The sequence below is a fragment of the Pistacia vera genome, unplaced genomic scaffold (assembly GCF_008641045.1).
Source record: "Pistacia vera cultivar Batoury unplaced genomic scaffold, PisVer_v2 Contig568, whole genome shotgun sequence".
NCBI classification, from domain to species: Eukaryota; Viridiplantae; Streptophyta; class Magnoliopsida; order Sapindales; family Anacardiaceae; genus Pistacia; species Pistacia vera.
In genome coordinates, this window is record NW_022196410.1 from 479942 (window position 1) to 492565 (window position 12624).

General features: G+C 35.4%; 2 protein-coding genes across 3 annotated transcripts; one reads left to right on the forward strand and one right to left on the reverse strand.

Moving 5' to 3' along the window:
- The first annotated feature begins 925 nt into the window (after positions 1–925).
- Positions 926–6773, forward strand: LOC116108738 (COP9 signalosome complex subunit 7-like). 2 transcript variants are annotated; one of them, XM_031394972.1, is made up of 9 exons: positions 926–1084; positions 1204–1279; positions 1982–2070; positions 3168–3257; positions 3697–3741; positions 3850–3920; positions 5205–5343; positions 6099–6190; positions 6425–6772. In XM_031394972.1, the coding sequence occupies exons 1-9, from the start codon at positions 926–928 to the stop codon at positions 6444–6446; spliced, it is 783 nt and encodes a 260-aa protein (XP_031250832.1). In that variant the 3' UTR covers positions 6447–6772. The 2 variants fall into 2 exon arrangements, with proteins under 2 accessions (XP_031250832.1, XP_031250831.1); XM_031394971.1 differs by having other exon boundaries at positions 6099–6773.
- A 2849-nt stretch (positions 6774–9622) lies between these two features.
- Positions 9623–10739, reverse strand: LOC116108724 (ethylene-responsive transcription factor 1A-like). The gene has a single exon (XM_031394946.1). The coding sequence runs from the start codon at positions 10734–10736 to the stop codon at positions 9786–9788; it is 951 nt and encodes a 316-aa protein (XP_031250806.1). The 5' UTR covers positions 10737–10739; the 3' UTR covers positions 9623–9785.
- Between the last annotated feature and the right edge of the window lie 1885 nt (positions 10740–12624).

The following is a 12624-nucleotide window of genomic DNA, read 5'->3' on the forward strand; positions in this document are numbered from 1 at the left end:
ATACTGCAAGACAAAAATTCAAAGATGTCATTGATGCATTGTTTGATATCATGGATTCTGTCATGGTAATTATTTCCAATCTAAATACACGGAATATTTGGTTGTTGCAAATGAAGAGGAACTAAAAATTCGTGAGGAGAAGAAGAAAGAACCTCCATCTACACCATCGATTAGTGTTTGAGAAAAGGATAAAACAGTGTACAAATTTGCTTTATAATTAAAAATATATTAAAAAATTTCACTTCAAAATCTAATAAATCAAATATTTCAAAATTGTATTCCAAATTAACGATTTACTAATTGCTGAATATTCAACTGACTAATTAATTCTATATAACATATTCTATTTTGCTTTGACAAATACAATAGCAACCGTTGGTATTTTCCCATAAGTTTCACTAGACTTCTCTGAGATAAATAGTTTTTTTTTTGTGTGGTTCAAAATGTAAAGTAAGTATTCTTATCTTATTGGTAAACTTGAATACTTGAAATACAAGTAATAAATAGACAAGCAGCCTTTACCCCTAGTTTTTAATTGAGGCTAAACTTGTCAAAACAAAATATACATATTTAAAAATGGGGGATACTAATCCAGGGGGCTAAAAATCACTTTCCTGGAGCGAAAATTTTACTGGGCTTGGAACTTTAGGCTATACAAGAGGGCTGGTAATAGAGTGGACTCAGATCCTAAGTGGGCTTGGAACTTTAGGCTATACAAGAAGGCTGGAAACAGAGTGGACTCAGATCCTAAGCCCAAATTAAACTATATGTGTGCCCAAGCCCAACTGCCCATTATCTCCAGGCGGACGTTTGCAATACGTCATGTAAAAACTCTATATAAATAACCCGTACCTATATATACGCACCGGAATCTGGAGCAAAACGTCTCTGCATCTCCCCCCAAAGCTTCAGTGTTTTGTTAACAATGGAGATAGAACAGAAACAACCGCAATTGATAGAGCAGTTTGTAAAGCAAGCTTCCACTCTCACTCTCTCCTCTTTGCCTAATCTCATTGTCGAAGCCACCTCTCACCCTTCTCTCTTCGCCTTCTCCGAGATTCTAGCTGTCCCCAACCTCCTCCAGGTTTGAATTTTTTATTCATTCAATTAAACAGAATTTTCGTACTTGATATTCTTAATTTAATTGATGTTGTAGATTGTATTTTTCTGATTATTCTTAAACAATTATTCGTTTAAATGCAGCTTGAGGGAACGGAAAATTCGACCTACTTTGAATTGCTACGGCTTTTTGTTCACGGTACATGGACCGATTACAAGAGTAAGAAACCTTTTTACATCTTTTCGTTCTCTTTGTAGCACTATTTTTGCAAAAAGAAAGAGTTGGAGGTTCATAGATTTGAAAACTATCCATTTAGAGCACAGTGCCGAAATTTTAAACAAGATAGGATTATGGCTAAATCCGTATGAGATCTAGACTCTCAGCGTCAGTGTTCCTTAATGTACCCTTTAACTGGAAGCCATATTCTTAGTAGATTTTATACATACGTATATAAGTATTTGTGTGCGTTCGCTTGCTTATTTGTTATTTTTGCATAGTAATGCTAATTAGAGAATGAATGAATAATTCTTGCTATTTGGTAGCTCTTTAAGAACTAGTTCTTTTTTTTCTTTTTTCTTTTTTTTCAGGAAAACAATACACCTAATATCTTGAAAAAATGACACATTAATTTTTTGTTTTAATTTTACAAAAAATTGTTGAAATCTTATTAAATGCCTGTAAATATACTTTAAGCAAGCTGACATGACACATTGAGACTAGATATGGTAGGCTGTATATGATGGAGGAAGAGGATCATGACACAAACACTAATATCTTTGATCAGTCTCTTTAAGTTGTTATATTTAATTACTTAAACATCTACTTTTGGAGTTTTTGATTTTCTGTCTATCTTGCTCTGGTGACATTTAACTTGCACAATTTTTCTTACTAGTGGATTTAATTGTTTGTATATTTACCTAGGTAATGCAGCCCGTCTACCACAGCTGGTACCGGTTCAAGTGGTGAAGCTTAAACAACTTAGCGTGCTTACTCTTGCTGAGACCAATAAGGTATCCAGTTAACCTATTCCTGAGCTCTGTATCTCTGGTTGCTTGATGTTGCTCTTTCATGAGAACTAGATTTGTCAATTTTCCTGACTCTCCAGAATGATGGCATCTGTGCTTTCATGGGAGTTAATAAAATTTGATTCTGCACATAGGTAACGTTGACTTTTTGGCATTTGTTTTATGAGACTTAATTTCATTTTGGTTATTTTTTATCGGCCTTGTTGCAAAAGTAGCAATCTTATATTAATGCTGTCAAGCCATTTTACTCACCATAAAAATGAAAAAAAAGGGACACAAACAAGACTAAAAAATAAGACACAATCAGTCTTTCATTTTTTATATATTCTTATGTATCATCTCTCAATTACACTGATTTTTCTGACATTTTGGCACCGTTTGACCAATAACATACAACGATAAAGTTAAGACTTGAAAAATTAACTGGGATCAGAATGGGGTGTAATATTAATTTTTCTATTTATTACTTCATTCAGCAAGAAATAGAATAGGTCTTTGTGATTAGGGTTTAGGGTTTAGGGTTGGAGAATTTTAATTTTAGCCTTGAAATTTCTTGATCTATTCTGAATCTAATTTATGAATTTTTCAATGTTGTGCCACAACTAGAAGGAAAATCTTTGAACGATGTATCTGTTAAAATTTGCTTTGTCCCACATCGTCAGGTTGCTGGTTGTTATGGTGTTTATATGTGGTTTGAGCACACTCTTCTTTTGAGCTAGCTTTCAGAAGTGAGTTTTACTTAAACCATGGAGGGTGTTAGAATTTGCATTTTGTTTAGAGTCAAATGCTTGCAATCAATGTTGGGTTTAAAACCCAGCCCTGGACACTACACGTGATGGAGGGTGTTAGAATTTGCATTTGTCCCACATCAGCAGATTATTGGGCTGTTATGGTGTTCATATGTGGTTTGGGCAGTCTTCTACTTTGAGCTAGCTTTTGGGAGTTCTACTCCTGCCCATTTATAAATATCATGCCAAGACCGACCAATAATATGTTGGATTTTTTGTCATTCTTTTGTGAAAATTATATGCTGTTTGATCTGTGCAAAATTTTGCTGAAGCTATGGTTGAACATTCTCCTAGGTTCTCTCATATGATCAACTTCTACAAGAACTTGAGGTTGCTAACGTGCGTGAACTTGAAGACTTCCTTATCAATGATTGCATGTATGTGGTAGGTCTTCTTACTGCTCTTCTGCGGCTTTTACTAAAGCATGAAGCCATCACGAATACAATTTAGTGGGTGTATTGGTCCTTTTGTCTTATTTCTGAAAAGATTTACTAACCAGTCATTTAAGAATCTTATTTTGAGAGATTTGCATAGTGCATACTTGAATATGTGAATATTAAGTTTTTCATAAGGATAATATAAGTTGATTACTTAAACTGGTATACAAAAATGACAATATGAAAATCATTTAAAATTGGTGTATATATTGATACAATTTACGAGACCACATTGTATCCTTATGTTTGACCTCCATGTATTACTTTTGATTGACCTTTTCATTCCGAAAGATCTGGTAAATCTGTATTTCTTTCTTTGGTATACTGCCACTTGCTTTTTCCATTTATAAGGAGAAATTCTGATTATCTTCAAATGGTTTCTGTAGGGCATAGTCAAAGGGAAGTTGGATCATTTAAGAAGATCCTTTGAGGTTGAATTCTTCACCTTGGTTAATTTTTTTTAAATTTTATTGATTGGGGTTCCTTTAAGAATTAATGTGGACAACTCAGTGATTGATAGTGATTTCATAACTTTGTAGGTGCAATTTGCGGCAGGGAGGGATTTGAGACATGGCCAACTTGACAGCATGATGCAGAAGCTAACAAATTGGTATGTTTCAGTTCACTCTCTTTTCAATACTATCTATCCAAGTTCAAGTTACGGTATTGATTATCTTAGTTGGTGCAGTGTTAAAAATGACTGTCAAAAACATCTCTCTTGTGTGTATCAATATGCCTATTATGTCTTACCAAAATTTTTTTATCTAGTGGTGCTTAATCCATGTTCACTACTCACTAGGACTCTGCAGTGCAATTTTTTTTTTAAAGAAAGTGAGGTTTGCCCCATATGAGTACATTTTTGGACTGTGTTAGCTTATAAATACCCCTGGTAGAATGGGGTGATGATGACTCGATTTTAAAATTTATTGATTAATGATCAGCTACTTTAAATTGGTTGAGATTCAATGTATGTGCTATCTGCTTTTGCTCCTTTGCACTACTGGTGAAAAAGTAACGGGCTGGATATACCAAAAAGTGCAAGAAGCTGTATACCATATGCAATATCATTTCCAGACTGTGAAGCACAGGTGTGCATCTTTTTAGCTGTGATAGTGAGAACTTCCTGCAAAGATGTTTAAGGTTACAGACATGACCAACTTCTGCCTCTTAGGGTCCTACACCAGGAGAAATGTTGAATTAGGATAGTATGAATGAATTGGAGAAATGTTGAATTAGGGAAGTATGAATGAATTGGAGAAATGTTGAATTAGGGAAGTATGAATGAAGTGGAGAAATGTTTTGTCGTATACCTTTTAAGCGGAAAAAGAAAAGTAATCTGATGAGCTTTTCAGTGTTACTTTATTGGCTATTGTGGTCTCCATGCAGAGAGGGAAATAATGCTAGTGAAGATTGGCATACTTTTGCGTGGATCCTACATTGATTTAGTTCTACCTCTTCCTCCTGTAAAACGTAAATTAATAAAGATATGAGTGATCATTATTTTCAACAAAATATTGCTAATATATACTTTCACACAATACTATGTTTCTGAATGCCTTGGAACTGATATCTTGTTATTTGATTTGTTGAATTTAAACCTGGATTGGACCTTACCAGTGCCTATAACTGGGTACTGACTGGTAGAGAATGATTTTATATCTATGAAGTAAGCTGTGTCATATGTGATTCCTGGCTTTGTTAATCTCATGATGAGTTAAAGCTATAAAATTTCTCTCTATCATATGTGATTCCTAGCTTTGTTAATCTCATGATGAGCTAAAGCTATAAAATTTCTCTCTATTTCTTATACATTCTTCCTGTCTCTCTTTGATTTATTATTGGTTTCCATGATGTCTCATTAAGGTCTAAAGGATTTACTAATTTTAAATTTTAGGTTGGACAATTCAGACAATCTCCTTTCCACAATTCAAGAGAAGATTAAATGGGCTGAAATGATGTCTGAAGCGGATAAAAATCACAAGAAGGAAGTCAAAAGTCGGCTGCAAGAAGCAAAGAAATCCCTCCATCACAAGGTTAGTACAATCAATCGTCTGCCAACTTCTTGTTTGTAAGCTAGCTTCTATGGCTTTTAGGTATGCATTTAACCTCCTAATCTATGGAAGTTTAGATTTTTTTCGTCTACTGACATTGGTTGCACAAGTTTCCTTTATCATAAATGAAGTAATTTTTGGCATTCAACTTACGTACAAGAGTTCTATTTTGAACTTGTTCTGCATGATAAGATTACAATTAGTTGATTCCCTTTAAAGCGGTTTTGCTGTTCAGATACATTCTATAATTGATGGTTAAATAAAACTATGAAATTACTTCAGCACATACATAAGAAGCTTAGTTCCTATATAGTTATTATAAGATATTAGATTAAGCTTATGGCCTGGGCTTAAGAAAAAGTGGCTTTTGAAGGTGCAAAACTTTGAAGAGTGGTGATAATTTATTGGAAGAATTTGAAACTTGCTTATCTGTGATTCTTGACTTCATGTTTTACAAATTTGTTAAAGAAATCCGTTTCAAAAGCCAAATAGACGGCTTGGAATGAAATTGTTTTCATAAAGCTTTAAAAACACCTTATTTTTATGAATTTTGGGGATAGGTTTTTTTCTCATCTCTCCTTAATATTTCTCTGTCCAATTTTTCATGATTAGTTCCCTGCATCTTTTCGCAGTGTTTTTCTCATAGTATTTGCATACATAGCAAAGTAATTTGTACTTGCTGCAATAGTTTGGTCAGTTTGTCTTATATGCTTACTGAAGTTTCACAAAACATCCAGGCTAGTAAACAGTTTCGAGTGCATCAAGAATCTTTGTACTCTGAGTTTGATGGCGAAATGGACTATGAAGAAGATCTAAGCCGATCAAAGAGGTATTTCAGTTCACACATTGTGCACCGAGCTGGATATTTTAGTTGAACTAAGGACTAAACTAACATCTATTCACTTTATTTACATTGCTTAATTAGAAGGTCCTTTATCTCATTCACTTTGGTAAAAATTTGAGAGTGAATATTGGGATGAACAATCAAGTTGATTATGGATGCATTGCTCGCCATGTTTTTTCTGGTTCTGTCATTAAAATCTCATTACTTGTCCAATTGCAGGAGATGGTCGCCAAGATATTAGTTTTTAAGAACCAAAGATAATTCCTTTCAATGTTATGAGTTCCTTGATGTTCTTTCCAGTTGCTTGCCTGATTTTCTTAGCCCATTAGATTAGTATCTTAATATGCAAGAGCAATTGCTAAAATTATTTATTGTTTTAATTTAGTCCGGATTGAACAAATCCAAGCTACTGTTGCAGCCAAAATTTGTTCAAACTTTATGCAGAATTGTGCTTAAAGTACTCTTTAATGATTATAGAGTTGCAATATGACAGTGTTGTATGTTGAAAACTCACAAGCCTGCTGATATTATAACATGAGTTTTCCAAACCCAACTTTCCTATGGTTGTTTAGTGCGCACTTGCAAAATTGTAAATGTAATGAAAAATATGATGCCGTCTTATTACGCATTTCACCGTAACTTTACCATATTGTGATATTTTATGGTGTTCTCAATAGCATCTTGATCCTAATATTGTTTATGATTTTTTTTTCCCTCTGGTACTCTAGCAAGATAAAGTTGTTATAGTGAGGAAATCACTCGCTCAACATTTTAGGTAAAAATTGAAAATTATGTGCAGCTCAATGTTTTCTTGGCATGCCTCCCTAACTTTGACAAAAAGCCATTTGGAATGCACCCTTTCAATTCAAAAGTATAGAATGACAGTTACCCCTTTTGGTATTGAAAGTTAAACAGGTTTGAACGATGTTTGAGCAGATGTTCCTTCATACACCATTTTTGTCTTGTTACTCACACCATTTGAGTTGTATAATGTAGTTACATTAGACAATAAATGAAGGAACAACGACATAAGTAGAAAAGTCAGAAAAATATCATAACATGAAGGCATTTTTTAAAGAGGTCTTCCGAAAATGTTGAATAATCAATCCTCTCATGTAGTCAAGTCAAATTTTCAATTGCAAAGCTGTTGTAAGTTGGACCATATAACAATCTGAGAATCCCGCACGGGCAGCCCCACCTTCTGTTTGTGGTTGACACGACCCACTTTGGGGGCTGTTGTCTTCTTGCTATTAATGCAGAGGATCTTTGAGTCTTGAATAACTTGACAAATAAACAATATCTACCATGTATCCCTAAAGGGAAATAATAGGTTAACAGTTGAGAATGAGAATACGATAGGTGTAGCTATATTAAGAAATAAATATTTTGAAGTGGTTTATAAGTCCATGTCATTAGACAATGTGCTAGTTGTACTTGTCTCCATCACCTTATCCAAAATGTCACCTTCAATTCGTTACTCTTGTAACGATTACGAATAAACCTGTGGTCACAAATTAAAAGGCCAGATCAAATGTGAAGTCGTATTAATTGAACTCAATTATGTTTAGACGAAATTAATTGATGAGTAATACTACACTTATAAATAAATTTTACAAAGATATTTATACAAAATGATATGATAAAAAATAAATTTAATAAATTTGACTTTTTATTTCACTCTTCCATTTATTTTTTGTCACCTCACTTTGTATGAAAATCTTTATAAGTATAGTATTATTGTTAATTGATCAATTTACATTTATTATTATAATTGATTAAGTTGCATTTATTATTATAATGGGCAAACGACATGCACCTATCTATATTTTACCGTAAAGACAATATGATACTCAAAAGGTTAGAAAATAACAAATAATTATTTTTGGTTAAACTCTGTTAAAGATTTCTGTTTGTTAAAGATAACAGTGATGTAAAAGACTAAAATGTCCTTTAAAGTTTGATAACCCTTTTTATCTTCATCTTTGTCTGTGTTTTCATCTCCTTATCTTCCTCTTTACTTTAGCAGCCAATAATCCCCTCTTTCTCCGTCCCTAATCCACAACCACCGTTCGTTTCTACCCTTCCCCTCAGGGCACAAAGATCTCCACACCCCTTCTTTTTTCCTTTTTATTTTCTTAAAAAAAAAAAAGCCCAAAAGAATTGATTGTGACTATTCTGATTTTTTACTGAGGATTACGGAGCTGCAGGTTGTTTTGCGCGGTGAAGTGGTTGCGGATGATGTCTTTTTGGGGTTGTTGGGCGAGTTGATAGGTTGTTGGACATGAGGAAAGGGTGAGGTGGGTTTGTTGGGATGGGAGCAAGGTGAATGGGGTGAGTGGGTTTGCTGGGTGAAAGAGGGAATTATTGGCTGCCAAAGGATGGTGATATTCGCTTCTGAAAAAATTCTTCAAGGTTACGAAGATGTGTTTGTTGGTGGTTTTGAGAAGTTTGCAACGGTGGAGGATGGGGGAGATTGGACTGGACTGTGAAGTGGTTGTGTAGATGATTTTACAAGAAAGAGATCTTGTGAGAGGTTTTAGGAAATTTAATTTTAATTAGAGTAAACATAATCAATAAAATTTACCCTTCTACCATTTGAATTCTGGCAAAATCCATGAGAGAATAAGAGAGAGGAAAATAAAGAGATGGAAGAAAACAGAGACCAAAAAGACGAAGAAGAGAAGATAAAAAATTTCAAGGGCATTTCAGTCTTTTCCAGCACGATTATCCTTAAGCAAAATCTTTAATAGAATGGTTGCTCGGCATTTGATATATGCTACATTATGATGTAATGAAAATGGTATAAAAAAGTGGTATAAATGTACTATTACTCATATTATTTTTACAGTAAACTATGGATGGAGTCTTATTATAATTGGGGTAATGCTATGGGTACTAACAGATTTTACTAATCAGTGTACTAACTTAAAGCATAGTACGGATACTATGTATGATTTTAACAAAGATTAATACACTGATTAGTAAAATCTGTTAATACCTCCAGTATTATTCTTATAATTGTTTTTTAATAAACAGTAAGAGATGGGGTCATCTTCTTCTCAACTCAAGCACAATCTAACTACTAACTAGAATCGAATCCATCTTTGATTTAAACATCTTTTAAGAGATGAAAACGGTAAAAGCAAGACATAACAGTCTCGTATCTATTTTTAATATAATCCAAAACATTAAGACATAAATATGGAAAATGTTGAAGCTCCTATTTCAAGTTGACACATTTCATGTCATTGAATTTTGAGCAGTAATTAGATGGATTTCAAATTCTGTGCTTTATAATTGGCATTCTTAATAATCAAAGACAATATAAGTGGCCAACAAAAGAATGAAATATTTTTTAAACAGTGGGAGATATTTAATTTCATAAAACAATTAAAAAAAAAAACAAGTTTTTGTATATTCACAAACCAAAACAAACTCATCACTAATTTATTTTTGTCCCTAAAAGAAAAGAAGCTCCAAAACTTTGGTCACCCAAAAAATGATTATACCCTCATACACTACATACAACTCCGGATACCATCAATTTTTTGAGTCACTCAAAATATCTTCCACCTCACCATTATAAAACCATTAATTCTTCCACACGTGTACTCGATGCCACTTGTGCAACTCCACATCCCATTTCCAACCCGGCTTGAGCCGCCGCTGACCTACCACCACCCACCTTTCTCCTCCTCTTTGGCGACTTACTCTCCGATGAAGAAGTCGGCTCCGGCGATGATCTCTTCGACGTAATTCTAACCGGCTCTGGTTCGCCAGAATTAATCCTCAAAGGAAAATTCAACAAAGCTCTGGAACCCCTCATCCTATAAGCGGCTCGGTCATAAGCCAAAGCGGCATCCTCAGCCGTCTCGAAAGTCCCCAACCAAACCCGGGCTCCATTTTTCGCCGGGTCCCGAATTTCTGCGGCGAACTTCCCCCAGGGTCTCTGTCTAACTCCCCTGTAGTGCTTTCCCTTGGAAGGGACAGCCACCGCCGGAGCAGGGGCCGCCGCTGTGGCAGCAGGAGTTGCTGTAATCTGTTGTTCGGGGGCCACAAAAGGCTCCTCCTTCACCGGAAAATTAAGCTGACAGCTTTCTGTAACCTCCTGTGGGACGGGGACCCAACCTTCAGTGAGGGCATCCCGCAAGAAATTGTAGACAAGCATATCCTCGGAATCGTTTTCCTTCAAAGGAAGATCCCCCCAGGTGTCAGTTAAACAAGGGTCCAAGCAGCCAAAGCTGGAACTCCGGCAATAAGCAGTAGCAGTAGGAGGAGGCGCAGTGGCAGTGGAATTACAAGTAGCGGTTGAAACAGTGAGTCCAGGGTCGGATTCACCGAGTAAATGACGGCGAACTGAGTCTAAAATTGCAAAATCAGATTGGGCAAAGCTGTGTCCGTACATTATAATTGGTTGAATTGGGTATAGAGAGGAAAGGAGAGAAGAGATTTGATTATTGTGCTTGTGAGGGGAAGGGGAATTTTTGGAATTTAAAGAGAAGAGGGAAATATATAGGAAGGGTAGGTGCATGAATGAGGGAATAATATAATAATAATGTAAATGGAACTTGGTTTCTTTGAAACTTCCATGGTGATGGTGTATACTGTAAAGTAGGAGGAGGGGATATATATCACGTGGTTTTATTTTTTCTTTATAGTGACGTCATCATTGTTAAAACAGCGACGTTGTTTGTCGTTTATTGTGTCGACTTGTCTAGTTGTTTGTACATTATTGAAGAAGAGAGAGTTTGTATTTATTTTTATGATTTCATAATATCTTACGTTATTCTAATGATGTAATTTAAAGTTTTAATTTTGAGATCAAATTTTAAGAAAGAAAAAAACACATGGTAATTATGATGGATGAAGCATCTGGGATAGGTCGGAATAGAACACAAAAATCAAATACATTGTTTATAGACATATTGATACAAAGGATAAGGGTAAAGTCAATCTCTTAACTTATGATATTCATTGTTGGTGGTGTCCCACCATGATCAACTTGCAAATGCTGCTTCTAGTTGTCGACTTTTCCATCTCTCCTGTTTTCTTTATTATTATAATAATTTATAATTAGATGTTGATCATGCTGGGATTAGGTGTAATCTTATTCCTTACTCTTGACACCCGCCTGTTTTCTTCTCTATTCTATTGGCCTCAAATCACACTCCACTTTCTATTTATCTTATTCTCATTATTACTCTTAATAATAATAATAATAATAAATTTATAAAAGAGTAAACAATGTGTTCCCACCCAAGGTTTCACGAAATAGTAAGTTCTCATCCCTTATTTTATAAATTTCATATTCACACCCTTAAAGTAGGCACCGTTAACGGTTTTTAGGTTTTAAGTCTTTTGACACATATGCAGAAGATGTTATTACTATATTGCCCTTGACAAATAAATTAATAAATTACTTTCTAACCCCTAAATTAGTATAATTATAAAAATAATTATCTTACTTTTAAATTTATTTCAATAACACTCTCTTCATCAACTTTCACATCATCCCATCTCCAACCACCCAACCACTGCCATTGCCACCACCACCTAGCCACTGCGTCCACCCAACCATCTGCTCAAATCCAACGTTGTTGGCCTTCCTTGACCCCACCACTAGCTTATGCGACCTCCATTGACCAAACCCCCAAGCCTCTTCTCCCCTCATTCATTAGCCAACGCAAAGTTAGGGTTTCGTTGTTTTAAGCCAAATTCGAACGACTAACAGTTAACGGCAGCCAAAACCCAATCCAACACCACCATTTGAACCATTGACCTCCACTCTACAAAACCCCCCTAATCCCGATGCTTGGTAACCCACCAATCATCAGTTGTGACTTGCCACCAACCACCACGACTAGGTTATTTGTTCCATCGATTTGGTTTCGATTTGATGATTTTTTAGGATGATTGGGCTTATTAATTGATTGGTGATTGATTGTGTATGTTTTCTAGGTTGTTTTCCTTGACAACGACTACCATGTGCTTCTCCTTTGTCAGCACACACCAAGTGCTTAACGTTTTGCCCCACTCAGTTTTTCCCCGCCTCAAGCGTGCGAACCTTTCCAACGCGCCCCAATGCGTAGCCTATCCTCTTGTGGGCACTTGTCGGCACCTCCCCACCCAACCTCTCACCAACCAACCATCTCCCGCCCTCTCCCACACACCACTTGCCGCTCAAATCACCCCAAACAATTTGAGTGGCTAGTGGTTGTTGGTTAAGGAGAGAAATAAGAGGTTATGGTGAGGGAGGGAGAAAGAAGCGATAGAAAGGAGTTTTAGAAAAAGGGTGCTAGTGAGAAAAATTTGAGATGTGGAGAGTTAATTTGAAATTTTTCAATTTCATTTTAGATTTAATGTAGTGTAAATGACTATTTTACCTTTTGACTGTTACAAGGGTAGGAATCCGGAATTTA

What these genes read in the sequence shown, in the direction of transcription:
- LOC116108738 (XM_031394971.1), top strand. Translation starts at nt 926, where the DNA reads ATGGAGATAGAACAGAAACAACCGCAATTGATAGAGCAGTTTGTAAAG. An exon ending in CTCTTGCTGAGACCAATAAG is followed by an intron (nt 2,071 to 3,167) that starts GTATCCAGTTAA and finishes ACATTCTCCTAG; the next exon opens with GTTCTCTCATATGATCAACT. An exon ending in TCAATGATTGCATGTATGTG is followed by an intron (nt 3,258 to 3,696) that starts GTAGGTCTTCTT and finishes TGGTTTCTGTAG; the next exon opens with GGCATAGTCAAAGGGAAGTT.
- LOC116108724 (XM_031394946.1), bottom strand. Translation starts at nt 10,736, where the DNA reads ATGCACCTACCCTTCCTATATATTTCCCTCTTCTCTTTAAATTCCAAA.